Raw genomic sequence first — 24396 nt, 5'->3', positions numbered from 1 at the left:
ACGACTCCTGGTTTGCACGGTCCCAGCCCGGGCACCCCCTGTTTGGGCACCCCCGCTCCATACGGTCCCGCTCCATACGGTCCCGGTCCATACGGTCCCAGCCCCGGCACCCCCCGTTCGGGCACCCCCGCTCCATACGGTCCCGCTCCATATGGTCCCGGTCCATACGGTCCCGGGCCCGGCCCCCCCCGTTCGGGCACCCCCGCTCCGTACGGTCCCGCTCCATACGGTCCCCGGTCCATACGGTCCCGGCCCCGGCCCCCCCCGTTCGGGCACCCCGGCTCCATACGGTCCCGGTCCGTGCAGCCCCGGTCCATACGGTCCCGGTCCATACGGTCCCGGCCCCGGCCCCCCCCGTTCGGGCACCCCGGCTCCATACGGTCCCGCTCCATACGGTCCCGCTCCGTGCCCCCCCGCCGTTCCCGGTTCCGGGGGGGGGGGGGTGGGGGGGGTGGGGATGACCCGGTCCCGGTTCCGGGGGCGGAGCCGTTCCCGGTGCGGCGGGGCCGAGCCCGGCGCCGCGCACGGTGCCGGGAGGAGGGGGGGGGGGGGGGGGCGGGGGGGGCGCGGGGCGCGGCCCCGCCATTGCTGCCGGGGCGGCGGGGGACGAGCGGCGGCGCGCTCGGTGCGCAGGGCGCGGCGGGTACCGGCAGCACCGGCAGCGGCCCCGGCGGTACCGGCAGCACCGGCAGCACCGGCAGCACCGGCAGCGGCCCCCCCCCGCCCTGCACGGTGAGTCCTCCCCCCCCCCCCCCCCGCCCCGAGCATCCCCCCCCCCCTCCCCATCCTCCCCCCCGCTCCCCGGGAACCGGCCCCGCTGCGGACGCGCCCGCCGGTTCCCGGTGCAGCGGGAGCGGGAGGGGCTCCTGCAGCGGTACCGGGGGGGGGGGGGAACCCGCGGGGGGGGGCGGCGGAGGGTGGGGGGTGGGGGGGTGTCCTGGGTGGGGTCCCCTCAAGGTGACCGCCGGGAGGGGCCCGATCCTGCTGCTGGCGGGGGGGGGGAGGGGGGAGGCCTGGGGGGGGTGGGGGAGGGTGGGGGGGTGCGGGGGGACTGGGGGTGCTGGGGGGTGCAGGGGGGGGCTGGGGGGGTGCAGGGGGCTGGGGGGGTGCATGGGGTGCTGGGGGGGTCGGGGGGGGCTTGGGGGGCTCCATGGGGTGCTGGGGGTGCTGGGGGGTCTGGGGGGGCTCCATGGGGTACTGGGGGGGCTGGGGGGTCTGGGGGGGCTGCAGGGGGTGCTGGGGGGCTGGGGGTGCTTGGGGGGGCTCCATGGGGTGCTGGGGGGGCTGGGGGTGCTTGGGGGGGCTCCATGGGGTGCTGGGGTGTCTGGGGGGGGCTGCGGGGGGTGCTGGGGCTCTGGGGGGTGCTTGGGGGCTGGGGGTGCTCGGGGGGTGCATGGGGGGCGGGGGTGCAGGGCGGGGGGCTGGGGGAGGGGGCTGGGGGGTGCTTGGGGGGGCTCATGGGGGGCTGGGGGGGTCTGGGGGGGGCTCCAGGGGTGCTGGGGGGGCTGGGAGGTGTTTGGGGGGCTCCATGGGTGCTGGGGGTCTGGGGGGGCTCCATGGGTGCTGGGGGCTGGGGGGTCGGGGGGGGCTCCAGGGGTGCTGGGGTCTGGGGGGGGCTGCGGGGGTGCGGCTCTGGGGGGGTGCTTGGGCTGGGGGGCTCGGGGGGGGTGCATGGGTGCATGGGGGGGGCTCCGTGGGGTGCTGAGGGGGTGCATGGGTGCTGGGGGCTCTGGGGGGTGCTTGGGGGGCTGCAGGGGGGCTGGGGGCTGGGGGTGTTTGGGGGGCTGCAGGGGGTCCAGGCGCGAGTTGGGGGGGGGGGAGGGGTCTTCATGGGGTGCTCTGCACTTCAAGGAACGCTCGGGGGTCTTCCAGGGAGGGGTGCTGGGGGCCCTGGCTCGGGGGTTGGGCGGGGGCTCATGGGTGCGGGGCTGTTGGGGGGGGTCCATGGGTCGTGGGGGGGCTGCCTTGGGGCGGCTCGTTTGGGGGGGCTCCATGGGAGCTGGTTTGGGGGGTCTGGGGGCTGGTGCTGGGCGCTGCTCATGGGGGTGCTGGGGCGTGGCTCATGGCGCGTCGGGAGGGCTCCATGGGGTGCTGGGGGTGGGGTGCTGGGGGTGTTGGGGGCTGCTGCTGGGGTCTGGGGGTGCTTGGGTCTGGGCTGGGTGTTGGGGGGGCTCCATGGGTGCTGGGCTCCGGGGGCCATGGGCCTGGGGGTGTTTGGGGGGGTCCATGGGGTGCTGGGGCTCCATGGGAGGGGTCTGGGGGTGTTGGGGGCTCCATGGGGCTGGAGTGCTGGGGGTGCTGGGGGAGCCATGGGCCTGGGGGCTGAGCTCCATGGGGGCTGGGGGTGTTGGGGGGGCTCCATGGGGTGCTGGGGGGTGTTTGGGGGGGGGGGTCCATGGGGTGCTGGGGGGGTTCTTGGGGGGCTCATGGGGTCTGGGGGTCTGGGGGGGCTCCATGGGGGGCTGGGTGGTGTTTGGGGGGGCTCCATGGGGGCGACTGGCGGGTGCTGGGGGGGCTCCATGGGGTGCTGGGGGCTGTTTGGGGGGGGCTCCATGGGGTGCTGGGGGTCTGGGGGGCTCCATGGGGCGCTGGGGGGGTGTTTGGGGGGGCTCCATGGGGTGCTGGGGGGGTTCTTGGGGGGCTCCATGGGTGGCTGGGGGGTGTTTGGGGGGGGTCCATGGGGCTGCTGGGGGGGTTCTTGGGGGGCTCCATGGGGTGCTGGGGGGTCGTGGGGGGGGCTCCATGGGGTGCTGGGGGCTGTTTGGGGGGGGGCTCCATGGGGCGCGGGGGGGTCTGGGGGGCTCCATGGGGGGCTGGGGGGGTGTTTGGGGGGGCTCCATGGGGCGCGGGGGGGGTCTGGGGGGTCTCATGGGGCACTGGCTGCGGGTGCTGGGGGGGGCTCCATGGGGGCGCGGGGGGTCCGGGGGGGGTCCCAGGAAGGCTCTGGGCTCTCCTGCTCCTCACCCACCGCCCCGGGGACCCTCCAGGGGGCTGCTCCAGGAAGGTCCCTCCCCCCTCCCCTCCCCCCACCCCCCACCGCGTGGTGACACCGGCGTGGCCGTGTGTGTCCCTCCGTGTCCCCTCCCGTGTCCGTCCCCCCCCCCAGCCCCATGGCGGCCGAGGTGGACAACATGGAGCAGCAGAACAACACGGCCCCTGGGAGGGCCCCGACGCGCGGGGCTGGGACGACGCCTGCGGCCACCGCCAAGCTCTTCGAGTGCTCCCGCATCAAGGCCCTGGCCGGTGGGTGCCGGTGTCCCCCCCCCACCCCACCCCACCCCACCCCACCCCACCCAACGCCGGGGCTGAAGCCGGTTCCTTGCCGGGGTGAGATGAGAGGGGACGCGGTGCAGAAGAAGACCTTCACCAAGTGGTGAATTCCCCCTCGCGCCCGTCCTGCCGCATCGGGGACACTCTACGCCGTACCTGCGTGACGGTTACGTCCTCACCCGCGCTGGAGGTGCTCTCCGGGGAGCAGCTGGTGAGAACGCGACCTCGACCGTCGGCACCGAGATGGGATGAGCTGGGACCTCCCCGTCATCATCTGCCACCGGGTTGGATGAGCTGTACCTCCCCCCCCCACACCACCACCCCTGCAGGTCCCATCTACCACTGGGATGGATGAGCTGGGACTTCTCCATCACACCACCACTCACCCAGGTCCCATCTACCCCAGTTGGGATGAACTGGGACTCTCCCCGACCACAACCACCGACCACCCAGGTCCCACCTACCACCAAGGTGGGATGAGCTGGGACCTCCCACCACCAACCACCACCACCACCACCCCCCAGGTCCCACCTACCACTGGGTTGGATGAGCTGGGACCTCTCCACCACCACCACCACCACCACCGACCACCACCACCACCACGTCCCCAGGTCTCATCTACCACCAGTTGGGATGAGCTGGGACCTCCCCACCACCACCCAGGTCCCATCTACCACCAGTTGGGATGAGCTGGGAGCTCCCCGTCATCATCTGCACCAGGTTGGGATGAGCTGGGACCTCCCCACCACCACCACCACCACCACCACCACCCGAGGTCCCACCTACCACCAGTGGGATGAGCGTGGACCTCCCATCACCCCAACCACCACCACCACCAGGTCTCATCTACCACCAGTTGGGATGAGCTGGGACCTCCCCACCACCACCACCACCACCACCCAGGTCCCACCTACCACCAGTTGGGATGAGCTGGGACCTCCCCACCACACCACCACCACCACCCAGGTCCCACCTACCACCAAGGTGGGATGAGCTGGGACCTCCCCACCACCACCACCCAGGTCCCATCTACCACCAGCTGGGATGAGCTGGGACCTCCCCACCACCCAGGTCCCACCTACCACCAAGGTGGGATGAGCTGGGACCTCCCTCATCTCATCTACCACTGGATGGGATGAGTCTGGGACCTCCCCACCACCACCACCCAGGTCCATCTACCACCAGTTGGGATGAGCTGGGACCTTCCCACCACCACCACCACCCCCCAGGTCCCATCTACCACTGGGATGGGATGAGCTGGGAGCTCCCCATCACCACCACCACCACCCAGGTCCCATCTACCACCAAGGTGGATGAGCTGGGACCTCCCCATCACCACACCACCACCCAGGTCCCACCTACCACCAAGGTGGGATGAGCTGGGACCTCCCCACCACCACCACCACCCCCCAGGTCCCACCTACCACCAGCTGGGATGAGCTGGGACCTCCCACCACCACCACCACCACCCAGTTCCCATCTACCACTGGGATGGAAAGAGCTGGGACCTCCCATCATCACTGCCACCGGGTTGGGATGAGCTGGGACCTCCCCACCACCACCACCACCACCCAGGTCCCATCTACCACCAGCTGGGACGAGCTGGGACCTCCCCCCGCCACCACCACCACCACCCCCCCACCACCGACCCAGGTCCATCTACCACCAGATGGATGAGCTGGGACCTCCTCACCACCACCACCACCACCCCCAACCCAGGTCCCCATCTACCACCAGTTGGGATGAGCTGGGACCCTCCCCATCACCACCACCACCACCCAGGTCCCACCTACCACCAGCTGGGATGAGCTGGGACCTCCCCACCAGCACCACCACCACCCAGGTCCCACCTACCACCAAGATGGGATGAGCTGGGACCTCCCCATCATCATCTACCACTGGGATGAGCTGGGACCTCCCCACCACCACCACCACCACCCAGGTCCCACTACCACCAGCTGGGATGAACTGGGACCTCACCAACCACCACCACCCAGGTCTCATCTGCCACCAGTTGGGATGAGCTGGGACCTCCCCCACCACCACCACCAACCACCCAGGTCCCACCTACCACCAAGGTGGGATGAGCTGGGACCTCCCCACTGCCACCACGACCACCACCAGGTCTCATCTACCACCAGTTGGGATGAACTGGGACCTCACCACCACCACCACCACCACCCAGGTCCACCTACCACTGGTTGGGATGAGCTGGGACCTCCCCACCACCACCACCACCACCACCACCCAGGTCCCACCTACCACCAGTTGGATGAGCTGGGACCTCCCACCACCACCACCACCACCCAGGTCCCACCTACCACCAAGGTGGATGAGCTGGGACCTCCCCACTGCCACCACCACCACCCAGGTCCCATCTACCACTGGGATGGGATGAGCTGGGACCTCGCCACCACCACCACCACCACCCAGGTCCCATCTACCACTGGGATGGGATGAGCTGGGACCTCGCCACCACCACCACCACCCCCCAGGTCCCACCTACCACCGGGTTGGGATGAGCTGGCTGGGAGGACCTTCTCCAAGGCGGGCGGTGAGGTGGGGGTGCCGGGTGCCGGTGTCTCCCGCAGCCCAAACCGACCCGGGGCCGGATGCGGATCCACTCGTTGGAGAACGTGGACAAGGCCTTGCAGTTCCTCAAGGAGCAACGGGTGCACCTGGAGAACGTGGGCTCCCACGACATCGTGGACGGCAACCACCGCCTCACCCTCGGCCTCATCTGGACCATCATCCTCCGCTTCCAGGTAGCCGGGCAGGGCTGTCCCCACCCCGGGGGACAGCGTCCCCCGCCCCGGGACCCCGTCGTGCCTCAGTGCCCCTCGGCTCTCCCCAGATCCAGGTGATCAAAATCAAGACCGAAGACAACCGGGAGACGCGCTCGGCCAAGGACGCTCTGCTGCTCTGGTGCCAGATGAAGACGGCGGGGTGAGCGGTGACCCCCTCCTCGCGCCGGCCCGGTGACGGACCCCCCCGCCCCACGGATGGGGGACGGATCCGGCGCCGCGTGACCCCCCCCCCCCTTTCTTTCCCCACAGCTACCCCGAGGTGAACATCCAGAACTTCACCACCAGTTGGAGGGACGGGTTGGCCTTCAACGCTCTCATCCACAAGCACAGGTCCGCCGTGGGGGAGAAGGGGCAGGGTGGGGGGGGGACAACCCGGACACCCGGGGTCCCCCTACGGGGTGGGGGTGGGGGGCTCGAAGGGGCTGTGGTCCCGCTTGCAGGCCGGACCTCATCGACTTCCACAAGTTGACCAAGTCCAACGCGACCTACAACCTTCAACAAGCCTTCAACACGGCTGAGCAGCAGCTGGGGCTCAGCAAGCTGCTGGACCCCGAGGGTAGGGACGGGGCAGGATGGGGCGGGGGGGGGGGTCTGTCCGTCCGTCTGTCCGTCCACGCAGGGTGGGGTGTCTCCACCGGCTTCGTTTTCCACCTCAAAGGGGTTGGGGTTTTTTTTTTGGAGGGGGGGCTCAAGGTTGAGGGGAGCAGCCCAGGCTTGGGGATGGGCTTTGGTGGACCAGGGCTGGTGGTCAGGGGGGGACTTTGGGCTCGGGGGCCGACGCTTCACTGCCCGCCAGACGTCAACATGGAGGACCCCGATGAGAAGTCCATCATCACCTACGTGGTGTCCTTCTACCACTACTTCTCCAAGATGAAGGCGCTGGCTGTGGAAGGGAAGCGCATCGGGAAGGTGGGTTTTGGCCCAGGGAGTCTCCATGGGGTCCCCATCCTTTGGTCCATGGGATGTCCCATCCTTTGGTCCATGAGATGTCCCATCCTTTGGTCCATGGGGTCTCCATCCTTTGGTCCATGGGATGTCCCATCCTTTGGTCCATGGGGTCCCCATCCTTTGCTCCATGAGATGTCCCATCCTTTGGTCCATGGGGTGACCCATCCTTTGGTCCATGGGGTGCCCCATCCTTTGGTCCATGGGGTCCCCATGCTTTGCTCCATGGGGTGACCCATCCTTTGCTCCATGGGGTGCCCCATCCTTTGGTCCATGGGGTCCCCATCCTTTGGTGCATGGGATGTCCCATCCTTTGCTCCACGGGGTCTCCATCGTTTGGTCCATGGGGTCTCCATCCTTTGGTCCATGGGATGTCCCATCCTTTGGTCCATGGGGTGTCCCATCCTTTGGTCCATGAGATGTCCCATCCTTTGGTCCATGGGGTGTCCCATCCTTTGGTCCATGGGGTGTCCCATCCTTTGCTCCATGAGATGTCCCATCCTTTGGTCCATGGGGTGTCCCATTCTTTGGTCCATGGGGTCCCCATCCTTTGCTCCATGAGATGTCCCATCCTTTGGTCCATGGGGTGTCCCATCCTTTGGTCCATGGGGTGTCCCATCCTTTGGTCCATGGGGTGTCCCATCCTTTGCTCCATGGGGTGACCCATCCTTTGGTCCATGAGATGTCCCATCCTTTGGTCCATGGGGTCTCCATCCTTTGGTCCATGAGATGTCCCATCCTTTGCCCCATGAGATGTCCCATCCTTTGCTCCATGGGGTCTCCATCCTTTGGTCCATGAGATGTCCCATCCTTTGGTCCATGGGGTGCCCCATCCTTTGGTCCATGGGGTCCCCATCCTTTGCTCCATGAGATGTCCCATCCTTTGCTCCATGAGATGTCCCATCCTTTGGTCCATGGGGTCCCCATCCTTTGGTCCATGGGGTGACCCATCCTTTGGTCCATGGGGTCTCCATCCTTTGGTCCATGAGATGTCCCATCCTTTGGTCCATGGGGTGCCCCATCCTTTGGTCCATGGGGTCCCCATGCTTTGGTCCATGGGGTGACCCATCCTTTGGTCCATGGGGTGACCCATCCTTTGGTCCATGGGGTCCCCATGCTTTGCTCCATGGGATGTCCCGTCCTTTGGTCCATGAGGACGTCCCACCTCTGCCTCCACGGGATGTCCCATCCCTCGCTGCCCTGGGCACCAGCAAGGGCAGAGCCGTGCTGGTCTCTGGAGGAGCTGGGACAAGCAGGTTGCACCTCAAGCCACGCGTGGTTGCTCCGGGGGGTTTCTGTGGGACGCAGCCCCGAGCCGGGCAGGTGACCCGCCCTTCTCCCACCAGGTTCTGGATCAGGCCATGGAGATCGAGGCCATCATCGAGCGGTACGAGGTGCTGGCGGCCGAGCTGCTGGCCTGGATCCAGCACACCATCACCATCATCAGCAACCAGAAGTTCGCCAACTCCCTGACCGGGGTGCAGCAGCAGCTCCAAGCCTTCACCGCCTTCTGCACCTTGGAGAAACCCGTCAAGTGAGCACCTCCTGGGGTGGTGGGGGGACAACCACGGTGGGGAGGGACACGCACCCCCTGGCCGTATCCTGACCCGGTCCTGCCGCCCCGCAGGTTCCAGGAGAAGGGGAACCTGGAGGTCCTGCTCTTCACCATCCAGAGCAAGCTACGGGCCAACAACCGCAAGCTCTACGTCCCCAGCGAGGGCAAGAGCATCTCCGACGTCAATAAGGTGCTGGTGGGACGGAGGTGACCTCTCCATCCTGGGGGTCCCTGAGAGGGGCTGGGGACCCCCTCGGTGAGCCCGGTGTCCCCCTCCTCAGGCCTGGACCTGCCTGGAGAAGGCAGAGCACGAGCGGGAGGTGTCGTTGCGCAACGAGCTGATCCGGCAGGAGAAGCTGGAGCTGCTGGCCCAACGTTTCGACCACAAGGCCGTCATGAGGGAGACGTGGCTGAACGAGAACCAACGCCTGGTCTCGCAGGTGGGATGGGGTGGGGGGGGGCTCAGCGGGGACCCTCACCCTGGGGCAGGATGACCTCTCTGGTGGTGGTGGGGGGGGTGAGGAACCCAACGCTTGGGTGGTGGGACCTCCTGCCTAGCCTCAGCGGGCTCCCTCGTTGACCGGGAAGGGGTCCACCCTGCCTGACGGCATCTCCCCCCACCCCAGGACAACTTTGGCTACGACCTGCCGGCGGTGGAGGCCGCCATGAAGAAGCACGAGGCCATCGAGGCCGACATCTCCTCCTACCAAGAGCGCATCCAGGTGGTGGTGGAGCTGGCCATGGAGATGGAGTCCGAGGGCTACTACGACACCAAGCGTATCAGCGCCCAGAAGGACAACATCCTCCGGCAGTGGGGGCTCTTGACCGAGCTGGTCCGCGCCCGCCGTGCCCGCCTCGAGCAGAACCTGGCCCTGCAGAAGATCTTCCAGGAGATGGTCTACATGATCGATTGGATGGAGGAGATGCAGGTAGAGCTTGGGGGCACGGTGGGTACCGGGCGGGATGCGGTGGGCAGCTCTGGACCCCGTGGCCTCCTTCCCCAGGTGCTGCTGGTCTCCAAGGATTTGGGGAAGCATCTTCTGGAGGTTGAGGACCTGCTGCAGAAGCACGGGCTGCTGGAGGCCGACATCTCCGCCCAGACCGAGCGGGTGCAGGCGCTCAACGCCGCCGCGCTCAAGTTCTCGGAGCTGGAGGGTAACGTGGGGCGCCGGGATGGGCACCGCGAGGACCGGGAGATGCTTGACCTTCGGAGGGGTCAACCGAGGTCTTCGGGGTGCTGTAGACCACTAAGGTCTGGTTCTCTTGGTCCAGGCTACCAACCCTGCGACCCCCAGATCATCTGCAACCGGGTCAACCACGTCCAGACGTGCCTGGAGGAGCTGGGGGAGCTGGCCGGCAAGAGACGCAAGGAGCTGGAGGACTCCCGCCAGCTCTGGGCCTTCTTCCAGGAGATGGAGGAGGCCGAGGCGTGGATCCGCGAGAAGGAGCAGATCTTGGCCGCCAAGACGTGCGGCCGGGACCTGAGCAGCGTCTTGACCTTGACCAACAAGCACAAGAGCATGTTGGGCGAGCTGGGCAGCCGACGGGCGCTGTTGCACCAGAGCATGAAGAGGGGCGAGCAGATCTTGGCCAAGAAACGCTTCAGCCCCGGTGGGATCCAGGAGAAGATGCGGGAGGTTCGCCTCCGCTGGAAGAAGCTGGAGGAGGTGACGGGGTTGCACCAACAGCGGTTGCAGGAGGCCCTCAACTTCTACCAGTTCAGCGCCGAGACGGACGACTTGGTGGCCTGGTTGCAGGACACCTACCGCATCGTCTCCAGCGATGACTTTGGCCACGATGACTATTCCACCCAAGCTCTTCTGCGGAAGCACCGGGCGGTGGTGGAAGAGGTGGAGAAGCACCGGGCGGCCGTGTTGGCCCTCCGGAAGCAGTTGGCTCTTCTGGCACCCGAACATCGTCAAGGGGTTGACGTGCAGATCCGGGTGGTGGAGGTGGAGCAGCTCTACGGGGAGGTGGCCGAGGTGGCCGTGCTGCGGCAGCAGTGGTTGCAGGACGCCTTGGCCGTCTACCGTATGTTCAGCGAGGTCCACGCCTGCGAGGTCTGGGTGGACGAGAAGGAGCAGTGGTTGGAGAGGATGGAGGTGCCGGAGGAGCTGGATGAGGTTGAGGTGGTCCAACATAGGTGCGTGTGAGGGTTGGGCACGGGGCCGGGCGCCTGGGTCCCTTGCCCCGTCGTGGACCCCACCCCTCACATCTCCTCCCCAGGTTTGAGAGCCTGGACCAGGAGATGAACAGCGTCATGGGACGGATCTTGGATGTCAACCAGGTGGTGCAGCAGTTGGTGGATGGGGGCCATCCCAGCTCGGAGGAGGTCCGCTCCTGCCAGGACCACCTCAACAGCAGGTATCGGTGTGGGGAGGGGGCCGAGCTGTGGGGCCGAGCCCATCCTGGGGGTCAGGGATGCCCAAGGTGGACCTCATCCTGCCTGGGGGCTCCTTGGTGGGGGGAACCATCTGTGGGGCTGCTGGTAGACTCCAGCCTGTGGTTCTCCCAGCCTGGTGGGACGTCCCCATGGGGTCCAGCTCTCCAGAGCAATGGTCCAAGCCCGTCCTGGGGGTCAGGGATGCCCAAGGTGGACCTCATCCTGCTTGGGGGCTCCTTGGTGGGGGGAACCATCTGTGGGGCTGCTGGTAGACTCCAGCCTGTGGTTCTCCCAGCCTGGTGGGACGTCCCCATGGGGTCCAGCTCTCCAGAGCAATGGTCCAAGCCCATCCTGGGGGTCAGGGATGCCCAAGGTGGACCTCATCCTGCCTGGGGGCTCCTTGGTGGGGGGAACCATCTGTGGGGCTGCTGGTAGACTCCAGCCTGTGGTTCTCCCAGCCTGGTGGGACGTCCCCATGGGGTCCAGCTCTCCAGAGCAATGGTCCAAGCCCGTCCTGGGGGTCAGGGATGCCCAAGGTGGACCTCATCCTGCTTGGGGGCTCCTTGGTGGGGGGAACCATCCGTGGGGCTGCTGGTAGACTCCAGCCTGTGGTTCTCCCAGCCTGGTGGGACGTCCCCATGGGGTCCAGCTCTCCAGAGCAATGGTCCAAGCCCATCCTGGGGGTCAGGGATGCCCAAGGTGGACCTCATCCTGCCTGGGGGCTCCTTGGTGGGGGGAACCATCTGTGGGGCTGCTGGTAGACTCCAGCCTGTGGTTCTCCCAGCCTGGTGGGACGTCCCCATGGGGTCCAGCTCTCCAGAGCAATGGTCCAAGCCCATCCTGGGGGTCAGGGATGCCCAAGGTGGACCTCATCCTGCTTGGGGGCTCCTTGGTGGGGGGAACCATCTGTGGGGCTGCTGGTAGACTCCAGCCTGTGGTTCTCCCAGCCTGGTGGGATGTCCCCATGGGGTCCAGCTCTCCAGAGCAATGGTCCAAGCCCATCCTGGGGGTCAACGATGCCCAAGGTGGACCTCATCCTGCTTGGGGGCTCCTTGGTGGGGGGAACCATCTGTGGGGCTGCTGGTAGACTCCAGCCTGTGGTTCTCCCAGCCTGGTGGGACGTCCCCATGGGGTCCAGCTCTCCAGAGCAATGGTCCAAGCCCGTCCTGGGGGTCAGGGATGCCCAAGGTGGACCTCATCCTGCTTGGGGGCTCCTTGGTGGGGGGAACCATCTGTGGGGCTGCTGGTAGACTCCAGCCTGTGGTTCTCCCAGCCTGGTGGGACGTCCCCATGGGGTCCAGCTCTCCAGAGCAATGGTCCAAGCCCATCCTGGGGGTCAGGGATGCCCAAGGTGGACCTCATCCTGCCTGGGGGCTCCTTGGTGGGGGGAACCATCTGTGGGGCTGCTGGTAGACCCCAGCCTGTGGTTCTCCCAGCCTGGTGGGATGTCCCCATGGGGTCCAGCTCTCCAGAGCAATGGTCCAAGCCCATCCTGGGGGTCAGGGATGCCCAAGGTGGACCTCATCCTGCTTGGGGGCTCCTGGATGGGGGGAACCATCTGTGGGGCTGCTTGTAGACTCCAGCCTGGTGGGACGTCCCCATGGGGTCCAGCTCTCCGGTGCAATGGTCCAAGCCCGTCCCAAACGTTGGCAATGCCCAAGGGGGACCTCATCCTAGGGTTCCATCTTGGTCTCGTCCCACCTCCATCCCCATCCCCAGGTGGAACCGGGTGGTGGAGCTGGTGGAGCGCAAGAAGGGTCAACTCAGCTCCGTCCTGAAGATCCAGAACTACCTGCTGGAGTGCGGCGAGATGAAGGCGCAGGTGCGGGAGAAGAGAAAAGCCATCGAAGCCACGCAATCGGGCGGCGGCGACCTGGGCGGCGTGTTGGCCTTGCAACGCCGCCTCTCCACCATGGAAGCGGCTCTGGTGGTTTTGGAACCTCGGTTGGTGGAGCTTCAACGGGAAGGCGAAGCCTTGGCTGCCTCCCACCCCGGGAGAGCCCTGGAGATCCTGCTGCCCTTCGAGCAGATCAGCGAGGAGTGGGAGGCCCTGAAGCGGGCGTTGCAAGGGTGCGAGGACTCCTTGACCGTCGCCGGTCGCTTGCAACAGTTCATCCAAGACTTGGACAACTTCCTCGGTTGGTTGGTGAAGACGCAAGCGGCCGTAGCCTCCGAGGAGGTGCCGGATAGCTTGACGGAAGCGGAGAGGTTGTTGAACCAACACGCGGCCCTCAAGGAGGAGATCAACGGCTACGAGGAGGACTACGCCAAGATCCAGGCGGCCAGCGACCTGTTGGCCTTGGAGGAGACGGAGGTCCCCTACCTCTCGTTGCAGCAGTGGCTGCAGAAGCTGGACGCGGGCTGGGGCAAGTTGCTGCAGAGCTGGGAGACGCGGCGAGAGGTCCTGGTGCAAGCTCACGTCTTCCACCTCTTCCTCCGGGACGTCCAGCAATGCGAGACCAGCCTCTACAACCAGGTAGAGACGGGTGGAAGAAGGTCTCGGTTGACCTTCCGGTTGAGTTGGGGAGGATGGAGCAAGGAGAAGAGGTGACCAGGGATGGAGAAGCCAACGCCGGCATCTCCTCCATCCCTTCTCCAGGAGTCCGCCCTGGTCCACGCCGAGCTCCCCGACACGGTGGAAGGGGTGAGCAACGCCATCAAGAAGCACAAGGACTTCACCACCACCATGGACCTCAACCTGCAGAAGATCCAACTGGCCCTCCAAGCCGGCGAGAGCCTCCAACGTCAAGGCAACCTCTACAGCGACCGCGTGGCCGAGGCCATGGAGGGTCTCCGTGCCAAGTAGGTGCCGGGACGGCAACGGCTTGACCCCCCCCCCCCCGCCCCCCGCCGGCACCCGGGACCCCCCCGCCGTGGCCAACGATGGCCCTGGATCTGCTGGTGCATCCTCACCACGGCTGCTTGGGGCTGTGCAACCCCGTGCCTCAGTTTCCCTCTTGGATTAATTTGCTTTGCAGAGGGCGGGGGGTTAATTAGGTGCTTAATTGGGGTGCTGAGAGGTGGGGGGGGGGGTCACTGAGTGGCCAGCGCTGAGCCGGGCCCGCCCCCCCCCCCCCCCCCCCCCCCCCCCCACCGCAGGAGCCACCGCAACTACCGGCTGGCCCAGGAGTGGATGCAGCGGCTCAAGGACCACCTCGAGCTGCAGCGGTTCCTCCAGAACTGCCAGGAGGTAGGACCCGGACCCCTGCCCCACGGCCCGGACCCCTGCCCCACGGCCCACCCCCCCGACCCCTGACGCCCGCCCCCCAAATTACCCATGGAGGAAGGAGGGCGGGGAGAGGGGGTGGTGGGTGCAGATGGTCCCAACTGGGTGCCGGTGGGATGGTGTCGCCCCACGCCGTCCTCGGTGGGGTCCGCGTCACGTCACCGTGGAGGGGTGGGGGGTGCGTGGGGGGTCCCCAAGCGTCCCCCAAACCCCCCCTTGGCCTCGTGGGGGGTCCCCAAACCCCCCCTTGGCCTCCTCTTGGAGGTGAACCAGGTGAACCAGATGCTCCTCAGCATCTCGGGGGGCTTCGCCGGCGGATGGGGTGGGAGCGGCGGCGGCGGCGGTGGTCTCCGTCGCCGGCGCGGTTACGGCAGCCGGGAGGTTGGCCAGACCTCGCTGGTTTTTCTGGCGCAGCTACCGGGGAGGCCGGATCCGGCCTCCGCGCTCCGCCCGGCATCTGCTGCAAGACTCTGCGGCATCACGCCAATGCCACCATCATCCTCCTCCTCCTCCTCCTCCTCCTCCTCCTCACCACCACCCTCCTCATCCTCATAGAAGGGAACCGCAGGCCCCAACCTCATCCCCTCACCCCCCCCGAGGGTTTTTGGGGATCCCCTGGGGGGGGGTACAAGCTCAGACCCCCCCCACCCCACCCCACCCCTCCAACCCCGACCGTAGCTGGATGGCTGGATCCGGGAGAAGGTGCTGATGGCGGGGGACCCCTCCCGGGACCCCCCCCCCCCGCCCCCCCAAACCATGGCTGAAGCACCAGGCGTTCATGGCCGAGCTGGCGCAGAATAAAGAGTGGCTGGAGAAGATCGAGAAGGTGGGGGGGGGGGGGTCGAAAAAAACGGGGGGGGGGGGGCAGGGGGGGAGGGGGGGAATGGGGGGGGGGGTCGCATGGAGGAAGGGGGGGGGGGGAGGGATGAGCTTTAACCGCTTCCTCGCCGGGGGAGGGGGCTTTGCGGGGGGAGGTGTTTGCTGGGGGGGGGGGTGTGGGGGGTGACGTGGTGGTTGTGGGCCCCCCCCCCCTTTCGCTGCAACACCCCCCCCCCCCCCCCTTTTTTCGTTGCATCTTTCCCTGGCTGCAGCGCTGCTCGTTGCATCCCCCCCCCCCCCGCTGCATCCCCCCCCCCCCCGCTGCATCCTCCCTCCCCCCCCGCCTGCATTTTCCCTGGTTGCACCCCCCTTTCGCTGCACCCCCCTTTCGCTGCACCCCCCCTTTCCCTACACCCCCCCTTTCCCTGCACCCCCCTTTTGCTGCACCCCCGTTTCGCTGCACCCCCCTTTCGCTGCACCCCCCCTTTCCCTACACCCCCCCTTTCGCTGCACCCCCCCTTTCGCTGCACCCCCCTTTTGCTGCACCCCCTTTCCCTACACCCCCCCGTTTCTTTGCACCCCCCCGTTTCTCTGCACCCCCGTTTCTCTGCACCCCCCTTCGCTGCACCCCCCCTTTGGCTACATCCCCCCCCCGCTGCACCCCCTTTTACTGCACCCCCCCCTTTTACTGCACCCCCCCCTTTTACTGCACCCCCCCCTTTTACTGCGCCCCGTTTTGCTGAACCCCTTTCTCTGCACCCCCCCTTCCACTGCACCCCCCCTTTCCCTGCACCCCCTTTTCGCTGCACCCCCCTTCTGCTGCCCCCCCCACTGCCTCCCCCCCAGCTGCACCCCACCTTCTCTGCACCCCCTTTCACTACCTCCCCCCCAGCTGCACCCCCCTTTTGCTGCACCCCACTTTTTGCTGCACCCCCTCTTGCTGCACCCCCCATTTTGCTGCACCCCCCCTTTTTGCTGCACCCCCCCTTTTGCTGCACCCCCTTTCCCTGCACCCCTCCAGCTGCACCCCCTGTTGCTGCACCCCCTTTGTCTGCACCCCACTTTCTCTGCACCCCCCTTTTCTCTGCACCCCCTTTCACTATGTCCCCCCCAGCTGCACCCCCCTTTCCCTGCACCCCCCTTTTCTCTGCACCCCCCCTTTCCCTGCACCCCCCTTTCCCTGCACCCCCTTTCCCTGCACCCCCCTTTTCTCTGCACCCCCCCTTTCCCTGCACCCCACCAGCTGCACCCCCCCTTCTCTGCACCCCCCTTTCCCTGCACCCCCCTTTCACCCTATCCCCCCCCCGCACCCCCTTTTTTCTGTGTCCCCCCCCCCCCCAAGCCCTGCGCCCCCTCCCTCCCCCAGGGGGCGCTCTCCGCGAAGCCTGGAGACCCACCACCCCCATGGCCAACGGCCTTGACCCCCCCACCCCCAACACCCCAATTCCTGGGGGGGACAGGGGGACACTGGACCCCCCCCCACCTTGACCCCCCCACCCCAACCCTCCCACCCCACCCCAGGAAGGTGAAGAACTGGTCCTCGCCAAACCCGAATTAAGCGACGCCGTTCGGCGTCAACTGGAAGAGTTACGGCAATGTTGGGTGGAGTTGGAGACCACCAGCCAAGCCAGGAGCCGGCGGTTGGCGGAAGCCGCCGCTGCCGAGCGTTTGGCACGGAGCTACGCCGAGATGGAGGCGCGGTTGGGGAGGCTGGAGGAGCAGCTGGAGACGGTGGGGGCAGGAGCCGACCTCCTCAGCGTCAGCAGGCAGCTCAAGAGGCTGCAGGTGGGTCTTGGGGGGACACCAGGTCTTGGGGGGACACCAGGTTATGGAGGAACATCAGGTTTATGGGGGGACACCAGGTTATGGGGGGACATCAGGTTTATGGAGGGACGTCAGGTTATGGGGGGGACACTGGGCTTAGGGGGACATCGGGTGTTATGGGGGTGTCAGGTGTTGGGGGGACACCAGGTGTTGGGGGACATCAGGGGTTGGGGGGACACCAGGTTATGGGGGGACATTGGGTGTTATGGGGGTGTTGGGTGTTGAGGGGACACCAGGTCTTGGGGGACACCAGGTTATGGGGGGACATCAGGTTTATGGAGGGACGTCAGGTTATGGGGGGGACACTGGGTTTAGGGGGACATCGGGTGTTATGGGGGTGTTGGGTGTTGGGGGGGGCACCAGGTCTTGGGGGGACACCAGGTCTTGGGGGGACACCAGGTTATGGAGGGACACCAGGTTATGGGGGGACATCAGGTTTGTGGAGGGACGTCAGGTTATTGGGGGGGACACTGGGTTTAGGAGGACATCGGGTGTTGTGGGGGTGTTGGGTGTTGGGGGGACACCAGGTCTTGGGGGGACACCAGGTCTTGGGGGGACACCAGGTTATGGAGGGACATCAGGTTTATGGAGGGACGTCAGGTTATGGGGGGACACTGGGTTTAGGGGGACATCGGGTGTTGGGGGGGTGTCGGGTGTTGGGGGGACACCAGGTCTTGGGGGACACCAGGTGTTGGGGGACATCAGGTTTATGGAGGGACGTCAGGTTATGGGGGGGACACTGGGTTTAGGGGGACATCGGGTGTTGTGGGGGTGTCGGGTGTTGAGGGGACACCAGGTGTTGGGGGACATCAGGAGTTGGGGGGACATCAGGTTATGGAGGGACATCAGGTTTATGGAGGGACGTCAGGTTATGGGGGGGACACTGGGTTTAGGGGGACATCGGGTGTTGTGGGGGTGTCAGGTGTTGGGGGGGCACCAGGTCTTGGGGGGACACCAGGTTATGGGGGGACATCAGGTTTATGGAGGGACACCAGGTTATGGGGGGACACTGGGTTTAGGGGGACATTGGGTGTTATGGGGATGTTGGGTGTTGGGGGGGCACCAGGTCTTGGGGGACATCAGGAGTTGGGGGGACACCAGGTTATGGGGGGACACCAGGTTATGGGGGGACATCAGGTTTATGGAGGGACATCAGGTTATGGGGGGGACACCAGGTTATGGAGGGACGTCAGGTTATGGGGGGGACACTGGGTTTAGGGGGACATCGGGTGTTATGGGGGTGTCAGGTGTTGGGGGGACACCAGGTGTTGGGGGACATCAGGAGTTGGGGGGACACCAGGTTATGGGGGGACATTGGGTGTTATGGGGGTGTTGGGTGTTGAGGGGACACCAGGTCTTGGGGGACACCAGGTTATGGAGGGACGTCAGGTTATGGGGGGGACACTGGGTTTAGGGGGACATTGGGTGTTATGGGGGTGTTGGGTGTTGGGGGGGGCACCAGGTCTTGGGGGGACACCAGGTCTTGGGGGGACACCAGGTTATGGGGGGACATCAGGTTTGTGGAGGGACGTCAGGTTATTGGGGGGGACACTGGGTTTAGGAGGACATCGGGTGTTGTGGGGGTGTTGGGTGTTGGGGGGACACCAGGTCTTGGGGGGACACCAGGTTATGGGGGGACACCAGGTTATGGAGGGACATCAGGTTTATGGAGGGACGTCAGGTTATGGGGGGACACTGGGTTTAGGGGGACATCGGGTGTTGGGGGGGTGTCGGGTGTTGGGGGGACACCAGGTCTTGGGGGACATCAGGAGTTGGGAGGACACCGGGTTATGGGGGGACATCAGGTTTATGGAGGGACGTCAGGTTATGGGGGGGACACCGGGTTTAGGGGGACATCAGGTGTTATGGGGGTGTCGGGTGTTGGGGGGACACCAGGTCTTGGGGGACATCAGGAGTTGGGGGGACACCATGTTATGGGGGGGACACTGGGTGTTGCGGGGACGTCAGGTGCTACAGGGACATCAGATGTTGGGGGGGACACCAGGTTATGGAGGGACACCAGGTTATGGGGGACGTCGGGTGTTGGGGGGGACACCAGGTTATGGGGGGACACCAGGTTATGGGGGACGTCGGGTGTTGGGGGGACACCAGGTTATGAGGAACACCAGGTCTTGGGGGACATCGGATGTTGGGGGGACACCAGGTTATGGAGGGACACCAGGTCTTGGGGGACATCGGGTGTTGGGGGGGACACCAGGTTATGGAGGGGCACCAGGTCTTGGGGGACGTCAGGTGTTGGGGGGGACACCAGGTTATGGAGGGACACCAGGTCTTGGGGGACGTCAGGTGTTGGGGGGGGACACCAGGTTATGAGGAACACCAGGTTATGGGGGACGTCGGGTGTTGGGGGGGACACCAGGTTATGGAGGGACACCAGGTCTTGGGGGACATCAGATGTTGGGGGGACACCAGGTTATGGAGGGACACCAGGTTATGGGGGACGTCGGGTGTTGGGGGGGACACCAGGTTATGGGGGACATCGGGTGTTGGGGGGGACACCAGGTTATGGAGGGACACCAGGTCTTGGGGGACATCAGATGTTGGGGGGACACCAGGTTATGGAGGGACACCAGGTTATGGGGGACGTCGGGTGTTGGGGGGGACACCAGGTTATGGGGGACATCGGGTGTTGGGTGGACATCGGGCATTGGGGGGACAACCAGTTGACCCCAGCGCTGGGCACTGGTTGTCCCCAGGGCTGAGGACCAGTCGCAATGGGGGTCTCAGCCCCAGTTTCCCCCATGTCTCATCCCGGTGTCCCCCCCACTTCCGCAGACGATGGAGTCGCAGGTGGAGGAGTGGTACAAGGAGGTGGGGGAGCTGCAGGTGCAGGCGGCGGCGCTGCCCGCGCAGGCAGCGGGCAGGCAGGCGGTGGGCGAGCGGCAGAACGCGGTGGGGACCCGCATCGTCCGCTTGATCGAACCCCTCAAAGAACGGCGGAGAATCCTCTTGGCTTCCAAGGAGGTTCATCAGGTCAGCCATGAGCTGGAGGACGAGATGGTGAGTACGTGGGGATGGGATGGGATGGGATGGGATGGGATGGGATGGGGTGGGGTGGGATGGGGACTGGGACGACGCTGAGGTCCATCCCACCCCTCCCCAGCTGTGGGTGCAGGACCGCCTGCCCTTGGCCACGCTGAAGGACCACGGCACCAACCTGCAGACGGTCCAGCAGTTCATCAAGAAGAACCAGGTGGGCCCCCCCTACGCCGGGGAAGGCGGCGGAGGTGGACGCCTCCCCACCCCCTTTTTTTTTCCCCCACACCCACCTCTTCTCCACCCCTCCCCAGAACCTTCGCCGGGAGATCCAGGTCCACCGTCCTCGCGTGGACGAGGTGTTGGAACGCGCCGGAGCCGTTGCCACCATCAAAAGCCCCGAAGCCGAAGGGGTCCGACGTCTTCTGGAACGTTTGGGGACGATGTGGGGGGAGCTGCAGGAGCAGGCGGAGCGCAGGCAGCAAACTTTGGATGCCACCTACCAGCTGGAGCAATACTACTTCGACGTGGCCGAGGTGGAGTCGTGGCTGGGCGAGCAAGAGCTGCTGTTGATGAGCGAGGAGAAGGGGAAGGTGCCGATGGGGTGGCTTGGAGGTGGGGGAGAGCAGTTAAGGACCTCTCACCCACCCGCCCGCCCGCCTGTCGTTCCTCCCGCCCAAGGACGAGCAGAGCACCCTCCAGCTCCTCAAGAAGCACCTCCTGACGGAGCAAACGGTGGAGAACTACGAGGAGACCGTCGCCCAACTCTCCCGCCAATGCCGTGCCCTCTTAGAACTTGGCCACCCTCAAAGGTGGGTGCCACCACCTCCGTCCCCCGCCCTTCCCCCCCCCCTCAAAACCCGAAACGCCGGGGGTTTTTGGCGTTCACCGGCCGCCGTGTCCCTTGCCCAGCGAACAGGTCAGCAGGCGGCAGTCGCAGGTTGACCGGCTGTACGTGTCTCTGAAGGACCTGGTGGAGGAACGCAAGGCCAAGTTGGAGCAGCAATATTGGCTCTACCAGCTCAACCGCGAGGTGGACGAGCTGGAGCATTGGATCGCCGAGAAGGAGGTGGTGGCCGGCTCGCCGGAGCTGGGGCAGGACTTCGAGCACGTCACGGTGGGTTGGGGGGCCCGTCGAGTTGAGGGCGGGGTGGGGGGGGTCGGTCTCGGCGTTGTCCGTGACGCCGGTGGTCCTCCTGGAGTTGTCCCCGTGCTGTGCCGGGGAGGGTCCTGGGGAGGTCCCTGCCCTGGGTGAGGGGTCTTGGTGCCATCTCTGCTCCGTGCCGGGGGTCTTGGAGGTGTCCCCGTCCTGTGCCGGGGGGGCCTGGTGCAGACCCTGCCCCATGGTGGAGGTCCTGGGCACCATCCCTGCCCCATGGTGGAGGTCCTGTCCCCATCCTGGCCCTGGGCACCATCCCTGCCCCATGGTGGGGGTCCTGTCCCCATCCCTGCCCCATGGTGGAGGTCCTGGGCACCATCCCTGCCCCATGGTGGAGGTCCTGGGCACCTTCAGTGCCCCATGGTGGGGGTCCCGTCCCCATCCTGGTCCTGGGCACCATCCTTGCCCCATGGTGGGGGTCCTGGGCACCTTCAGTGCCCCATGGTGGGGGTCCTGTCCCCATCTCTGCCCCATGCCGGGGTCCTGGGCACCATCCCTGCCCCATGGTGGGGGTCCTGTCCCCATCCCTGCCCCATGGTGGAGGTCCTGGGCACCATCCTGGTCCTGGGCACCATCCCTGCCCCATGGTGGAGGTCCTGGGCACCATCCTGGCCCTGGACACCATCCCTGCCCCATGCCAGGGGTCCTATCCCCATCCCTGCCCCATGGTGGAGGTCCTGGGCACCATCCTGGTCCTGTCCCCATCCCTGCCCCATGCCGGGGGTCCTGGGCACCATCCTGGTCCTGGGCACCATCCCTGCCCCATGGTGGGGGTCCTGTCCCCATCCCTGCCCCATGGTGGAGGTCCTGGGCACCATCCCTGCCCCATGGTGGGGGTCCTGTCCCCATCCTGGCCCTGGGCACCATCCCTGCCCCATGGTGGAGGTCCTGTCCCCATCCCTGCCCCATGGCGGGGGTCCTGTCCCCATCCCTGCCCCATGGTGGAGGTCCTGGGCACCATCCTGGTCCTGGACACCATCCCTGCCCCATGGTGGGGGTCCTGTCCCCATCCCTGCCCCATGGCGGGGGTCCTGGGCACCATCCTGGTCCTGGGCACCATCCCTGCCCCATGGTGGGGGTCCTGTCCCCATCCCTGCCCCATGGTGGAGGTCCCGTCCCCCTCCCTGCCCCATGCCGGGGGTCCTGGGCACCATCCCTGCCCGGCGCAGCCGGCCCGGCGCTGCCCACCCCTCACCCCTGCCCATCCCTGCCCATCCCAGCTACTCCAGGAGAAATTCCTGGAGTTCGCCAGCGAGACGGGCAGCGTCGGGCAGGAGCGGATCGCCGCCGTCAACCAAATGGTGGACGAGCTCATCGACTACGGGCACGCCGACGCCGCCACCATCGCCGAATGGAAGGACGGGGTGAACGAAGCTTGGGCGGATCTTCTGGAGCTGATGGAGACGCGGGCTCAGATGTTGGCGGCTTCCCACGAATTGCACAAGTTCTTCAACGATTGCAAAGAAGTTTTGGGGCAAATCGAGGAGAAAAGGCAACGCCTGCCCGAACTGGCGGCCCGCGAGGGCAGGACGTCGGCCGGCGCCTTGCAACGGGCGTTGGGTGCCTTCGAGCACGACGTGGAGGTGTTGGTGACCCAAGTCCGGCAGCTACAAGAGGGTGCGGCACAGTTGAGGACCCTCTACGCCGGGGACAACGCCGAGGCCATCGCCGGGAGGGAGCAGGAGGTGCTACGGGCGTGGAAGGAGCTCTTGGCGGCGTGCGAGGAGTGCCGGCTCCACGTCGCCAGCGTCGCCGATAAGATCCGCTTCGTCGGCACCGTCAGAGACCTTCTCGCCTGGATGGACGGCGTCCTCTGCCAGATTGGAGCTGGAGAGAAGCCCAGGTAGCAGGAGCTGTGGGCTGCTGGCCCCGAGAACCGTGTCCTGGCCCATCCGTGGTGCCGAGGATCCATGTCCTGGCCCATCCCGAGGACCCGTGTCCTGTCTGATCCTGAGGACCCGCGTCCCGTCCCATCCGTGAAGCCAAGGAGGTCCTGTCCCATCCGGAGGACCCATGGCCCGTCCCATACCAAGGACCCATGGCCCGTCCCACCCATGAAGCCAAGGAATTGTGTCCTGTCCGATCCTGAGGACCCAATGTCCTGCCCGACCCTGAGGACCCATGTCCTGTCTGATCCTGAGGACCCATGTCCTGTCCCATCCATGGAGCCAAGAACCCATGTCCTGTCCCATCTGGAGGACCCAATGTCCTGCCTGATCCTGACGACCCATGTCCTGTCTGATCCTGAGGACCCATGTCCTGTCCCATCTGGAGGACCCATGTCCTGTCCCATCCATGCCATCAAAGACCCGTGTCCTATCCCATCCCGAGGACCTGTGCCCTGTCCCATCCATGAAGCCAAGGAATCGTGTCCTGTCCCATCTGGAGGACCCATGTCCTGCCCGATCCTGAGGACCCATGTCCTGTCCCATCTGGAGGACCCATGTTCTGTCCCATCTGGAGGACCCATGTCCTGTCTGATCTTGAGGACCCATGTCCTGTCCCATCCATGGAGCCAAGGACCCGTGTACTGTTCCATCCCAAGGACCCATGTCCCGTCCCACCCATGCCACCAAGGACCTGTGTCCTACCCCATCCTGAAGACCCGTGGCCTGTCCCATCCCGAGGACCTGTGCCCTGTCCCATCCATGAAGCCAAGGACCCGTGTCCTGTCCCATCTGGAGGACCCATGTCCTGTCTGATCCTGAGGACCCATGTCCTGTCCCATCCATGGAGCCAAGAACCCATGTCCTGTCCCATCTGGAGGACCCATGTCCCATCCCATCTGGAGGACCCATGTCCCGTCCCATCCATGCCACCAAAGACCCATGTCCTATCCCATCCTGAAGACCCGTGGCCTGTCCCATTCATGAAGCCAAGGAATCGTGTCCTGTCCCATCTGGAGGACCCATGTCCTTCCCGATCCTGAGGACCCATGTCCTGTCCCATCCATGGAGCCAAGGACCCATGTCCTGTCCCATCTGGAGGACCCATGTCCCATCCCATCTGGAGGACCCATGTCCCGTCCCATCCATGCCACCAAGGACCCGTGTCCTACCCCATCCTGAAGACCCGTGGCCTGTCCCATCCATGGAGCCAAGGACCCACGTCCTCTCCCATCCCGGTGGAGGCGGGGGGGGGGGGGTGTCCCCATCCCCTCCCACCCTCCCAGCCCCCATCCCCACTCCTAGGGACGTCTCCTCAGTGGAGCTGCTGATGAACGACCACCAAGGTCTCAAGAGCGAGATCGAAGCCCGCGGCAAGAGCATCGCCGCCTGCCTGGAGCTGGGCAAGACCCTCATCCTCAGCAAGAGCCCGGCGTCCGACGAGGTGCCGGAGAGGGGGTGGACAACCGAGGAAGAGGGGGGGGCTGCAACTTTTGGGGTGTCCCAACCCATCTCCCCCATCCCT

General features: G+C 66.2%; 1 protein-coding gene across 1 annotated transcript in view; it reads left to right on the top strand.

Annotated features, from left to right (window-relative positions):
• The first annotated feature begins 625 nt into the window (after window positions 1–625).
• Window positions 626–24396, top strand: part of LOC142403767 (spectrin beta chain, non-erythrocytic 4-like) — a 34637-nt gene continuing 10866 nt past the window's right edge. Inside the window, 30 exon segments of the mRNA XM_075490022.1 lie at window positions 626–732; window positions 3107–3247; window positions 3338–3373; window positions 3375–3452; window positions 3454–3481; window positions 5862–6035; window positions 6125–6216; window positions 6327–6407; window positions 6518–6633; window positions 6874–6986; window positions 8369–8556; window positions 8650–8767; window positions 8859–9017; window positions 9204–9506; window positions 9582–9732; window positions 9850–10720; window positions 10804–10941; window positions 12680–13436; window positions 13560–13762; window positions 14060–14150; window positions 14865–14918; window positions 14920–15012; window positions 16527–16790; window positions 19626–19850; window positions 19954–20043; window positions 20141–20419; window positions 20508–20638; window positions 20739–20943; window positions 22206–22828; window positions 24177–24315. Coding sequence (XP_075346137.1) covers window positions 3111–3247; window positions 3338–3373; window positions 3375–3452; window positions 3454–3481; window positions 5862–6035; window positions 6125–6216; window positions 6327–6407; window positions 6518–6633; window positions 6874–6986; window positions 8369–8556; window positions 8650–8767; window positions 8859–9017; window positions 9204–9506; window positions 9582–9732; window positions 9850–10720; window positions 10804–10941; window positions 12680–13436; window positions 13560–13762; window positions 14060–14150; window positions 14865–14918; window positions 14920–15012; window positions 16527–16790; window positions 19626–19850; window positions 19954–20043; window positions 20141–20419; window positions 20508–20638; window positions 20739–20943; window positions 22206–22828; window positions 24177–24315 — 5937 coding nt within the window. The 5' untranslated portion in view covers window positions 626–732; window positions 3107–3110.

This window comes from Mycteria americana, unplaced genomic scaffold, assembly GCF_035582795.1.
Source record: "Mycteria americana isolate JAX WOST 10 ecotype Jacksonville Zoo and Gardens unplaced genomic scaffold, USCA_MyAme_1.0 Scaffold_43, whole genome shotgun sequence".
NCBI lineage: Eukaryota > Metazoa > Chordata > Aves > Ciconiiformes > Ciconiidae > Mycteria > Mycteria americana.
The sequence above is the reverse complement of the archived record's forward strand: the minus strand, read 5'-3'. Positions and strand labels throughout refer to the sequence as shown.